Raw genomic sequence first — 12,089 nt, 5'->3', positions numbered from 1 at the left:
TATTCTTCACTATATCACTCTTCACCAAGTAATCTTGGGCAAATGCCTTCTGTTCTTTGGACCTCAGTTTCGCCACACGTAAGATGGCAGCATTGCCTGGATCTCAGGTGTTCTGTTTTCAGGTGATGTGCCTTAGACTGCCCATGTAAATGGCCACAGGCAGCAGAGGTGGGGCATCTGTGTGGACGGGAGGCAGAACTGAGGGGAGTTTCACAGGACTCGGAAGGCAGGGCTCACTAGCTCAGCAGTGCAGAGCCTGAGCTCAGCTGGTTCCACAAGCAGGAGCACCTTTCTGACCCACAGCCTTCTGCCATAGCATTAACGTTGGTCCCTGGGGGGCCAGAGGGGCAATGGGGCTGACTCTGCAAACCTTCCACCCTCAATTGTGTAGACAGCTTCCACATGTTGACGAGGCAGGAACCTGTGCATGCAGCAAGTGTGTAGTTGTCAATCTGTGTCACATTCCTGTCTACACATGACCATGCAGCTGCCTCTCCCTGTGTTCCCAACACCAGTGAATCTAGACACAACAGATTGTGAACATGAAGTCTTTATTCTGATTGTCCTCAAAGCAGGGAAGGACCTGTGCAGATGGCAGGGTAAGCATGCAGCAAGAGCTTCACACCCAGTGTCCCCATGTGAGGGCACCAGCCCAGGCAGAGAGGGTCCCACAGAGCGCCGCAGCTGTGGGCCAGGGCCAGGTGCAGGGCCCTCCTGGGCAGCAGAGGGTCTCAGCGGGCCAAGGCGAAGCCAACGCGATTGTTATGCCGATCAAACTCTGTATAGAACTTGCGCATGAAGCTGGCGCCCAGGACCCAGATGGGCCCAGTGGGTGGTGGGACATCCAGGCCATGGAGGGCCAGTGTGCACAGATCATTACTACTGTAGGGGTCCTGGCAGGAAGGGAGATGGTTTTTCCATGCCCGGCACATGACCTTTCCCCTTCACCTTGCCTGACCTGGGCAGCTATCTTCAGCAATGTTGCCCGCCCCCCATCTCTCCCTCATCCACACTGGACCTCCAACACCCCTGGCTGCTTTAGCCCATCATGAAACACACCCACTCACTGTCCACCAGGCAGACCAGGCACTGGGCACAGTGCTACCTTCAGGAGGCTACAGTCTAGCTTAGCTTCTGATCCTAGACAAGTTATTTAACTTTTCTGAGCCTATTGATTATGAAAAGAGGATAAGAATATAGAAGTATAGGATCACTGGGGGTATTTGATGAGGAAACAGAAACAGGGACCAGAACAGAGATCACAGACATGGCTGCACGTTGGAATCACCTGGGGAAATGGATACGTAGATGTCATTCCTGGAAGTTCTGATTTAAGAGGTATGGCATGTAGCCTGGGTGCTGAGATTTTTAAAAGTTCTTCAGGTGACACAGCCATATTGAGTGTCACTGGCCTAATTGGTAATCTGTGCATTATATCTTGTCCCCCTTCAAGCACCCCTGCCACCGTGGGGCCAACTCCAGCCTCACCTGTAATACGTAGTCCACACTGGTAAGCGTGTAGGCTCTGCCTCCCAGGTGGAAGGAGATGTCAGGGAGTGCGGGTACTTGGTTACAGTTCACGACATACTGGGGTGGTGGGATAAAGGGAAGCTTTTGGAGGAATACCTCCATAGACAAAGAGCTCTGTGCTGTTGCCAGCAGCCAGAGAGGGCTGAGTACAAGGTCCTCCCTCCACCAGGGACCAGCCATATGTGAAGACTGTGAGGGGCAGCAAGGGAAGGCCTGAAATGGCCTTGTTGTTGGGAACTTGATGCTGCCTGCAGGGACTTGGGGGCCAGGACCAGTGGTGCTATCCCCATGCCCAGCCTTCCCCCTTGGCTTCTTACTTCATCTGTGCTCAGTTCCTGGGCCCCCAGGGCCTTCATAAGCAGCCTCAGGGAGCTGGTGGGACCCGAGATGTAGGATGCACCTGTGTCCACCACTGCCATACAGCCGTCCTCGCAGAGCAAGGTGGCTGATCTCACAGACACCCTGGGAGAGGTCAAAGTCAGACAGACAGATGGAGGCTGATGGGGCACCTCCAGGCTGCATGCCTTTCCTGAGTTGGGGAGGTGGTTAGAGGCCATGTGGGGGTCCGGTGATGCATTGCAGGAGGGGTGAGGCAGTGAGTAGAGAAGGAAAGTGCTGTCCTTTCCCTCAGCCTGCGGCTGAGAGACCCTCCACCACCTCTCCCTAGGCCCCCTCCCCCTCTGTTCTTCATATCTCGTGTTCCCCAGCCCAGACAGAGCAGGTGGAAAGCAAATGGTGGCCATGCCTTAAGAAGCAGCTGCATGTGGAGTGAGGGTGGGACCGTAACTCTGTTCCTTCCCCACCCACCCACCCACAGTGGCAGCAGCATTCTGGGAGATTGGGGAGGGTTTGAGGATTCCTGACCCTTTCATTTTGATCTGCCAAGAGCCAGTCTTGCTGATGCTCACGTAGTGGAAATTCCCTTGGTAATACTGGGGGTCGCTGCCTCCAAGCACAATCTCTCCACCAAGCAAGTGGGAATTCCTAAAGGAAAGAACAGGAACTTGGAGACCCACAACCTCCAAGACACAGCAACTCAAGCAACAAGGAAAAGCTGGGCAAGGGAGCAGGGTGAGGCAGAGGAAGGTGGGACAATGGCCAGGTTCGGAGCTGCCATTGCGAAGCACACAGAGCACAACACTTCTCTGCCTACCTCCCCAACCCCAATCCCAACCAGAGGTGTTTCCAGGATAGTACGGCTGTGCACAAAACGGTATCCCCAGAGAGGCCACAGAAAAGGAGCAAGATCAAGGACACTGAGTAGATTACAAACAAGATGCAAACTGGAGCCCCTCACTGGGGTTTGGGCTGCTGCTCGTTGAGCAGGTGCATTGAAGGGGTCCTGGGGAGGCTATTGTGTGGGGGAGGACAGGCATGAAGAGAGTAGGAAGGAGGGGCAGAGAACTTCAGCGTCTAAGTGGAGCCTTGGCCTGCTGACATGAGTTTGGGGTGGGTGGCATGTATGATTCTGGGTCAAGTGCGGAAGGAGTACTAGAAGGTCAGGGTCATGTCAAGGGTTTCCTCTCCTTACACGGAATTTCTGCAGAGAAAGCAAGACAGCAGAAAGGAAGCCTTCACTTCACTGGAGGCTCCCAGGGTGAGAGATATGCACTCTTTTTACCCTTCAGGCAGTGAAGTCACCAAGAACTCACTTGCCTGAAGTTACCCAGGCCATGGGTGGACAAGTAGAGCGTGAGCTGGGTGCCCTGCCTTCCTCTCCTCCACTCTGCATGGTGCCCCTCTCAGCTCAGGGGCTACCGGAGGGCTGGCTGCCAGAGTGTGCATGTGTCTATGATGTGGTTTTCCAGAATTCGTAGTAGAGGCCTGGGTACATGCACACATGCCTGTGGGCATGTCGGTGTGCACTTGTTACTGTGTGCAACTGTAAAGGACTTGGGTTTTTGCAGTTCAGAATGTATATGCATGTGCCAGCACAAGTTCTCTTTCAGCTCCTGTCCCATTAGTCAGGATCTCTATGAATGTTCTTTCCTTCCCATCCCAAGATGAGGGAAGAGATAGGCCCTCCAACAAAGCCTGCCTTCTTCCTGTTTGCTGGAGCCTCAGACCTTCCATAGCCTCAGCCTCCTGTGCCCTCATTTAGCTCCTCTTCTTTCCATATTTCTAATCTCTTGCTTTCCATTGGCTTCTTCTTCCACCTACAAGCATTGCTCAAGCATCCTCTAGCATTTAAAAACACCCACCCTTCCCTTCCCTGTATCTCACCCCACACGCCAGCCCCCATTCCCTTCCCTGTAGAATTGCTCAGGGCAGCTCACATTTCATGACCTCCACTTCCCGATGCCCACACCCACCTCTTAACTGCTTGCCTTCTGGCTTTGCCCCTGCTTCCTTTAAAATGGCTCTTCTCTGGGCCACTCCTGACTACAGAGCTACCAATTGGGGGCCTTTTCTCAATGCCTCCATTTCTGTCACCACGCCAGAGACTCCTCCCCATTTTACCTCTGAGCTTTTTCTGGACTCTAACCCTCCCTCTGTTCTCACTGCCATTGGCCTTGCGTTCTCATTTGTATGACCTCTTGTCTCCAGCTCATACCATCTTGCTAAAGCTAGCACCTTGGAGCAGATCCCAATTCTACTCAAGAGCTGACAACACTTTCCTCAAACCTGGCTGAATTGCATATAAACTCAGCCTAGAATTGAAAAACATCCATGGTTTGCAGCATTAGACTTGCTGAAAGCCTGTAGCACTCATCACATTGTAGTATTTCTTGTCTTCCCTGTTGGGTTATAAGCTCTGTGAGTATAAAAGGGTAAGGATTATGTCCTGTGCACTGTGTTCACTGGTCTACCCCCAGAGCCTACCACGGTGTTTGGCAGGTAGCATTTACTGAACCCATGAGTGAGCAAATATAAAATGGAAGAGTGTGGCTGGGCACGGTGGCTCACGCCTATAATCCCTGCACTCTAGGAGGCTGGGTGGGAGGATTGTTTGAGCTCAGGAATTCGAGACCAGCCTGAGAAACAGCAAGACCCCATTTTTACCAAAAATAGAAAAACTAGCCGGGCGTTGTGGCAGGTGCCTTTAGTCCCGGCTACTCGGGAAGCTGAGGCAAGGAAACCACTTAAGCACAAGAGTTTGGGGTTGCTGTGAGCTGTGACGATGCCACCGCACTCTAGCCAGGGCAACAGAATGAGACTCTGTCTCAAAAAAGAGACTGTCTCAAAAAAAAGAAGTAAGAGCTAGTGAATGAATGAAACTGGGTGTGTCTATGTAGGGGAGCAATGGCCCTCACAGGGAGGATCTCTGAGTCACAGCAATGCCTTATTTCCCATCACTCCCACCTGCATCTCCTCTGGTTCTAGACCAGTGCTGCCCAGAAAATCCTGCCATGCTGGGAGTGTTCTCTGTACTGTCTAAGACCATAGTAACTAGCTGCTTTGGCTGCTCAGCATTTGACATGTGGCTTGTGCCACTAAGTAACTGAATTTTAAATTGTAGTGAATTTTAACTAATGTAAATTTCAGTAGTGGCTTCCGTATTGACTAGTGCAGCTCTAGATACTGACTGCCCCCCCAATCACGGATGCATAATGACTCTGGCCAGACTGTCCTTCCACTCCCCCAGCTCTTCCACCCCTTCCGTCCCCCATCTCATGCCTTTGGGGCCCCAGATCCCACCTGCTGTAGTAGACAGAGAAGACGTCCTCTTTTAGCACCCGTTGGGAGAGGATGTGGTCAAAGACAGGGGTGACCCCACCGACGGCCTGAGCAGGGAAGCCCATGCCTAGAACCCCATCAAACTTGGCCAACATGAAGGGTACCAGAGGCAGCTCAGTGACTTCGCCAAACACCTGAGTCACCATGAGTCCACCCACCTGTGGGAAGAAGAATCAGTGGAGACCAAGCCTTCTGACCACCCCTTGGCTGAGGTCTGGTCAGGGCTACATACTGGGAGCCCCAGGAACACACACGTTCCAGGATATAGCAATTGGGATAAGAGTTTCCCATCAACCCTGCATACAGCCCTGCTCTGTCAACACATGTCTGTGCAGTGGGGCCCAGAGAGAGCTGGGGCCTACCAGGGACTAGAAGAGCAGGGTCTGAGAAGGTGGCCCTGCCATGAAGCAATAGAAAGATGCTGAGTACTCCCGCCCCACTTCCCAGCGTCATCATGGGCTAAGGATTTCTTCAGCACAATCAGACTTGCCCTTCCTGCTCCTTTTTACCTGATGTCATGGGGAAGGGGTGGGGATTTCTTCCCAGGTTCTGTGTGTACCCCTCCCCTGACTCTGATGGAGCAGGGGCTGAGAAACTCCAGGGATAGAGAAGGGATCCTTGAGGCACTAGCCACATGAAAAACCAGGCCCCGACCCTACTCAACCTCAACTGTGACCTCAAAACCCATGTCTGGCCCTAAAACTGACACTAATCATAATGTCAACAATGTCCTTGACTCTGAAGCTGGGTTTCAGACTAGGGTGTGGTTAAGAGACCTGTCAGAGCTAGTGACCTCAGGCAGTTACACGTGACCATAGGCTGTGGGGCTCAGGACAAGCCCTACATGCAAGTCAGATGCAAAAGCCACCATAAATCACCCAATGGGAGCCTGCAGCTCAGGTCTGCTCCACCACGTGTCCAGCTGCTTTGCAGCTGAATAGCAGAACAGGGTGTTTCTCAACTGCCAAGGCTCCCAGGTGGTCTGGGCTGCACTCCTCCAAGTGTGGGCTCTGGAGGGGCTGGAGAGGTCTGGGGCCAGAAGGGGGCAGGAGTCAGATGACCGGGGGCAGCCCCACTTACAGTTACCACATCCTGGCTTAGAAAGCCTTTGACCTTCCCTGATCCGTAGTGGATGGTGAATTCCGTCCCATTCTCAATGTAGCTGGAGGAGTCTGAGGAGTCGTAGAGGCTGTGAATCTCTGGCAGAGAAACACAGGCTCAGGTCTGTCCAAGAGCATAGCAGGTGGGGGGACCCGGAGGCAAGGTGCATTGTGGGCACGGCTGGTTGAGGACTTAGCAGGAATTAGGTGCCCCTGAGGTTAGGAGCTCAGAAAATGTGTTTCAACATTCAAGGACTGTGTTTCTTGGGCCCCTCTGATGTGCCCATACCTCTGAGAATTTTGTCTCAAGTGAGGCATGTTAAAGTAATTGCTAACACTAGTAATAATGAGAAGATTCTGAACACAGAGTAAGTCCTCAATAAGACGCTGCTAAGAATAGGATGGAAGAGCCCAAGTGGCAGGGATAGGTTTGAGAATTTAGTCTTGCCTTGATGTCAGAAAGACTGGGAAACAGCTTTCTGGCAGCCAGGGAGCTCCTGGGGCCTGCCTTTTCACCTTGGTGACCGTATCAGGAAAATGGGAGACATCTTCCTCTCTCTTCTCTTAGCGTCGGTGGGCACAGGGGCAGAGAGGAAGCTGCTCACTTGGTGGCAGGAGGGATTTAGAGGGCTGGGGGGCAGGGCTGCCCAAGCGTGGCAGGGAAGGGGGTTTGGGGACAGGTGCCACAGGTCCTGGGTCTCACCACAGGCAGTGTAGAGAGGGCTGCACTTGGTGGAGGGCACCCAAAGGTTAGCTGAACCTGTGTCAAAGATGACTTTGAACGTCTGGGGTGGGGTGCCAATGCCAATTTCACCATAGTACTGGGTCTGTAGGGACAAAAAGACACGGAGTAGAGGGGTTGGGGGAGGCTTGTGTCTTGGAGTCTTATCTAGCTCCACACCTTGGCTTTCAGGGTGAGATTAGGCAGATCCTACAGCCTCTCTGGGTTTCTGTTTTCCTGCAGGGACTGGTGGGAGGCTTAGTACTGCTCCATGGCACCCCAGGAAGGGGAGGTTCAGTGCGACAACTTTCCTGACCCTTGAGGGTCCACTGGTGTAGAAAGCAGTCAGGCTGTGCTGGGCAAGGTTGCAGAAACCCCCACCTGAGGTACACATCCCTTCCCACCCATCAGTGATGCCTAGCTTGAGGCCTGGACTGAGTTTCAAACTTTACCCTGCCTCTGACCCCTAAGTTGCTGTCTGTGCGTTAAGCTTTCCAGCTGTAAAGTGGGAATTTTCTAGGGTGCTGTTATGCTCCTCAGTCAAACACAGTGCGGAAAAAGTGGGCCTTCAGAAAAGATCCCCCCCAGGTCCATGAGAGAAAGGAGACAGGCGGTGGTGGGGGCCAAGCCCCGCACTCACATCCAGGTAGTTGGTGAGGACCACAGAGGAAGTGCTGTTGCCGGAGGAGAGCCTCTTGGTGAACTGGCTCCACTCGGCACTAAGCCTGGCCATGTCCACACCTCGCTCTTTCAGCTTTTCCCGGACTGAGGGCATTTTCTTGAGGAAGATCCTGGGTGGAGGAAGAAGAGAAAAGTCCTGCACTGCCCCACAATAATGGTCAAGTCCCTGAAGACCCCCCTTTTAGTACAACTCTCCTAATCTTAGGCCAGGAACTCAGGAATCACTTCTGCGCTCTAAGGGCATCTGGATAATTCACAGGAATCGCCCCTTGTAAATAAGTCGCCTGCACTAGTGTTAAATAACCCTGAACTAACTTCCTTCTGTTGGCTAATGTTGATTAGACAAGGCCATTTGCTCATTCATTCCACATTGGATTTTTTTTTTGAGACACACTCTTGCTTTGTCACCCCAGGTGATGTCATAGCTCACAGCAACCTCAAACTCTTGGGCCAAAGTGATCCTCCTGCCTCAGTCCCGAGTAGCTGGGACTGCAGGCATCTGCCACAACACCCAGCTATTTTTAGAGACAGGGTCTCGCTCTAGCTCAGGCGATTCACCGCCTTGGTGGCCTCCCAGAGAGTGCGGGGATTGCAGGCTTGAGCCACTGCACCTGGCCTCACAGTCATATGTAGAACCGCTACTCTGTGCCTCAATGCTGGATGCCAGTGATAAAAAGACAAAGATCATCACTGCCTTTAAGCAATGGCAGCAGGCAGGAAGACGGGAGAGTGCGCTGACATTCCCTCTGAGGAGGCAAAGGCCAAGGAAGGGGCTGGCAGTGTCACATGTGGCCTGTAGGTGGCAGCAGACGCCCATAGTAGCCTGCTGGGTCTTCAAGACAGCGGGAGGTGGGGTAGTGTGCCAATTTTCAGCAAGTGCTGGGACAGAGAAGGCTGATTGAACTGGGTTGGGCAAGGAGAGATGTCAGCATCTCCAGAGTGCCCAATGCATCTTGTCCTTGGAAGGATGTGTCTTGGGCCTAAGTCCCACTGCCTTGATTTCTTGTACAGACACCTTTCTATCCATCACCTTTGGGAGGCAGAACTACAAAGCAACCTAGGAAACTCAGAGTACACTGAGCTGTTAATGAACGTGTGCCAGACATTGTACGCAGAGAGTGCGGGGAAAAGAAATAAAGAAATAAATAAAGAAATAAATTCAGAACTTATGCATGCAAAACTTATAATGAATCTGCAAACTAGATGTTGTTATCCCATTTCATAGATGACAAATGAGGGCTCATGGGATTGACGGTGAGTCAGAAATGATGGAGCGGAGACTCAGAGTATGTGTCTGGCCCTGTTTCCCATATAGTGTTTCCTGGGTCCTGACATAAAGGTTCTTTGCTGAAGCCTGGAGGAAAATATCTCTAGCTATTGGACAGTTTGTCATAGAATGGAAGCCCAAATTAACTTTACAATAGACTTTCCCATGTATATGGAGATACCTTTTCTTCTCAGCTGCTGGTCCTTATCCACTATCCTTTCCTTCCCACATCCCATGCATTCTACTTACTCTCCCCACATTTTGCCCATGAACATAAATGCAACTTACATGCCCATCAGCATAATATTTTAATAGACATCATTTGTCATATTTCTTTTTTTTTTTTTTTGGTTTTTGGCCGGGGCTAGGTTTGAACCTGCCACCTCCAGCATATGGGACCGGCACCCTACTCCTTGAGCCACAGGCGCCGCCCCATTTGTCATATTTCTATCACAGTTTACAGCTCACAAAATATTTTCACAATTATTATTTTACTTAATTCTTAACCACATGGTGAGGTGGGTGATTTTATTATTCCCATGTTGCAGACAGGAAAATGGAGAATCAGAGAAGGTTCAACCCCAAAGAAGATGCATTTCCTATTTACTCCAAAATACGATGCACTATTTACTCCAAACAGCCTCTGCTTTGGAGCTTTTTGCCATTCCCATTTCAGAAAATCATTTCCTTCTCCCCTTTTCTCCCCAGTTCTTTGATCCTTCAAGGGCCAACATGCACCTTCACTTCCAGGAACCTAGTCCCAAGAGCTCCTCCGACCCTGGCCTTGCCTTCTCACTTTCCTCAGCGCTGCACAGTCTATGGAGTTGGAGAGGACATAGTGGTTGTGAGTGACATGCTTGAATCCTTTTACCACCTGGGTGATCCTGAAAACATTGCCTAACCTCTCCAGGCTTCTTCTGAGTTCCCATTAGCTCTTCTCTAAAATGAGTCTAATAGTACCTACCTCAGAGTCTCCATGCAGATTAAACAAGCTATGCACTGCTCAGTTGATGTAAATTGTGTGTATGACACATTCACCTCGAAAATGAAGTGCATCTGTTGGGATCTCCCCCAGTGCCTTTCGTGACGCTCTGCACATAGCAACATTCCTCTATTTCCAAAGCCTGATGCCCGACTCCACCCCTTGCCCTATTTCATTCTTTTTGGAAGAGAACAGGAGGAGGCCCCGTGCAAGGGCTCACGCCTGTAATCCTAGCACTCTGGGAGGTCGAGGCAGGTAGATTGCTTGAGCTCACGAGTTCAAGACCAGTCTGAGCAAAAGTGAGACCTCAGTTTCTACTAAAAATAGAAAAACTGAGGCAAGAGTGTAGCCTGAGCCCCGAGTTGGAGGTTGCTGTGAGCTATGACACCATAGCACTCTACTTAGGGTGACAGCTTGAGACTCTGTCTCAAAAAAAAAAGAGAGAGAGAAAGAGAACCAGAGGGAATGTTTTCACTTTCCTCTATCTTTCTCCTGGCAGTACCAGGAAGCATCTATTTTCTTACCCCACACCCCAAATACCACACTTACTCTCTGAGAGCATAGGGGCAGGGGAAATAGGCTTCAGAAACCAAAGGCTGAGTGTATACTGAAATTTAGTCTCTCACACAAGACCTCTCTAAGCCTCTGTTCTCATCTAGAAAATAGGAATGCTGAAATTGGGGGGGGGGGGAAGATTTGAGACAAGACATGTGAAAAGATTTCATGAAGTTCTAGCCATTTTATAGGCTTACCAAGTATTACTGTTATTAAAATATGCCTTCCTATTTTCAGGACTGCTGGGCCAATCTGCTGTCCCCAGACTGAAAACCCCTTTCTCTATGCCTCCTCCCCTTCTTCAGTGTTAATAAATCACTTGTTTCCACAGGGCTTGACACATAATGGATGCCAGGGCTTTCCCCTCCCCTCTGTGGGCTGTCTGAATTCTCTCCTTTAACATTTTAGTGATGCCTCCCATGCTACCAACACTGCCCTGCGCCCTGTGTCCAGCTCAGCATTCTGTGCATTATCTCATTGGATCTTTGAAGCAGCCTTATCAAGTGGGTATTGTTAGTATCCCTGGTTTCGGGTTTTCTTTTCTTTTTTTTTTTTTCTTGAGGCAGAGTCTCACTCTGTCACCCTGGGCAGAGTGCTGTGGCATCATAGCTCATGGCAACCTCAAACTCTTGGGCTCAAGCGATTCTCTTGCCTCAGCCTCCTAAGTAGCTGAGACTACAGGCGCCCGCCACAACACCCAGCTAGTTTTTTCTATTTTATTTTTTTAGAGACGGGGTCTCACTCTTGCTCAGGCTATCTTGGACTCCTAAACTCAACCCACCTGCCTCAGTCTCCCAGAGTTCTAGGATTACAGTTGTGAGTCACCACTAGTGAAGCAAAATTTAAACCAAGACAATCTAACTCTAGGCGTCTTGCATTTAATCACTGTACCATGGTAGAGTTAACCGAACCTCTAACCTAAGGATAATTAGGACATGAGTTTCTCAAAGGCAAGCGGTATGTCTTAATCAACTCTGAGGTTCCCCCCCCAAGAAGCAAAAGCTCTGGGCAGGCCTAACTAATGTCACTTATTGACTGGCTGTGTGACATTGGGCAAGTCACTTCACGTCTCTGACTAGGACCATACCTCCCTCCCAGTGGTCATGACGATTGGATGACATTACATATCAAAAAGCCAGGGGAGCTAGGAAGTTGGGAACCCCTGTTCCCCTCCCACCCCTTCTCTGCCCAAGTTAGTTACCGTCTGAAGGTGCTGGTATCAGGGGAGAGACTGATGGCGCAGGAGCCCCAGAACACCAGCAGGAGGCCCCAGAGAGGCATTCTGCTCCATGGGTCCATGCTTCCCTGCAGTCTGGGGCTTTCTGTGGGATCCACTGAAGCCTTGTGGGTCCCTGAGCCCTTCTTCTTTTATATACTCCATACAGAGATGCTTGCAATTCTGCTCTGCCCTGATTTATTACCCTGGGCAGATGGCAGGGCAGGCAGCAATAAATTCCACTTGTGGGACCGACCTAGGTGGGTGAAGGGTAACCAGGTTTCCGGATGTGGTGCAGAGGGGCTAGGGCAGGACAGCTGTGGGAAAGCAACCTTATGCCCAATGACGCCAGCAGCCCT

At 51.0% G+C, this 12,089-nt stretch overlaps 1 protein-coding gene across 1 annotated transcript; it reads right to left on the bottom strand.

Moving 5' to 3' along the window:
- Positions 1-543: 543 nt before the first annotated feature.
- Positions 544-11,813, bottom strand: REN (renin). Its single transcript, XM_053608123.1, has 9 exons — positions 11,716-11,813; positions 7,670-7,820; positions 7,012-7,135; positions 6,289-6,407; positions 5,170-5,366; positions 2,395-2,514; positions 1,848-1,992; positions 1,489-1,587; positions 544-893 (listed from the first exon to the last, which is right to left on the bottom strand). Exons 1-9 carry the CDS (start codon positions 11,811-11,813, stop codon positions 732-734), a joined length of 1,215 nt encoding a protein of 404 aa, XP_053464098.1. The 3' UTR covers positions 544-731.
- Positions 11,814-12,089: the final 276 nt, after the last annotated feature.

The sequence above is a fragment of the Nycticebus coucang genome, chromosome 10 (assembly GCF_027406575.1).
Source record: "Nycticebus coucang isolate mNycCou1 chromosome 10, mNycCou1.pri, whole genome shotgun sequence".
Taxonomy (NCBI): Eukaryota; Metazoa; Chordata; class Mammalia; order Primates; family Lorisidae; genus Nycticebus; species Nycticebus coucang.
The sequence above is the reverse complement of the archived record's forward strand: the minus strand, read 5'-3'. Positions and strand labels throughout refer to the sequence as shown.

Bases quoted from the DNA above. Each gene is read 5' to 3' on its own strand.
- REN (XM_053608123.1), bottom strand. From the start codon at position 11,813: ATGGACCCATGGAGCAGAATGCCTCTCTGGGGCCTCCTGCTGGTGTTC. The intron at 5,367-6,288 runs GTAAGTGGGGCT...TTCTTCCCACAG, and splicing joins TAAGCCAGGATGTGGTAACT to GTGGGTGGACTCATGGTGAC. The intron at 894-1,488 runs GTGAGGCTGGAG...CCTTCCTGCCAG, and splicing joins GTGTGGACTACGTATTACAG to GACCCCTACAGTAGTAATGA.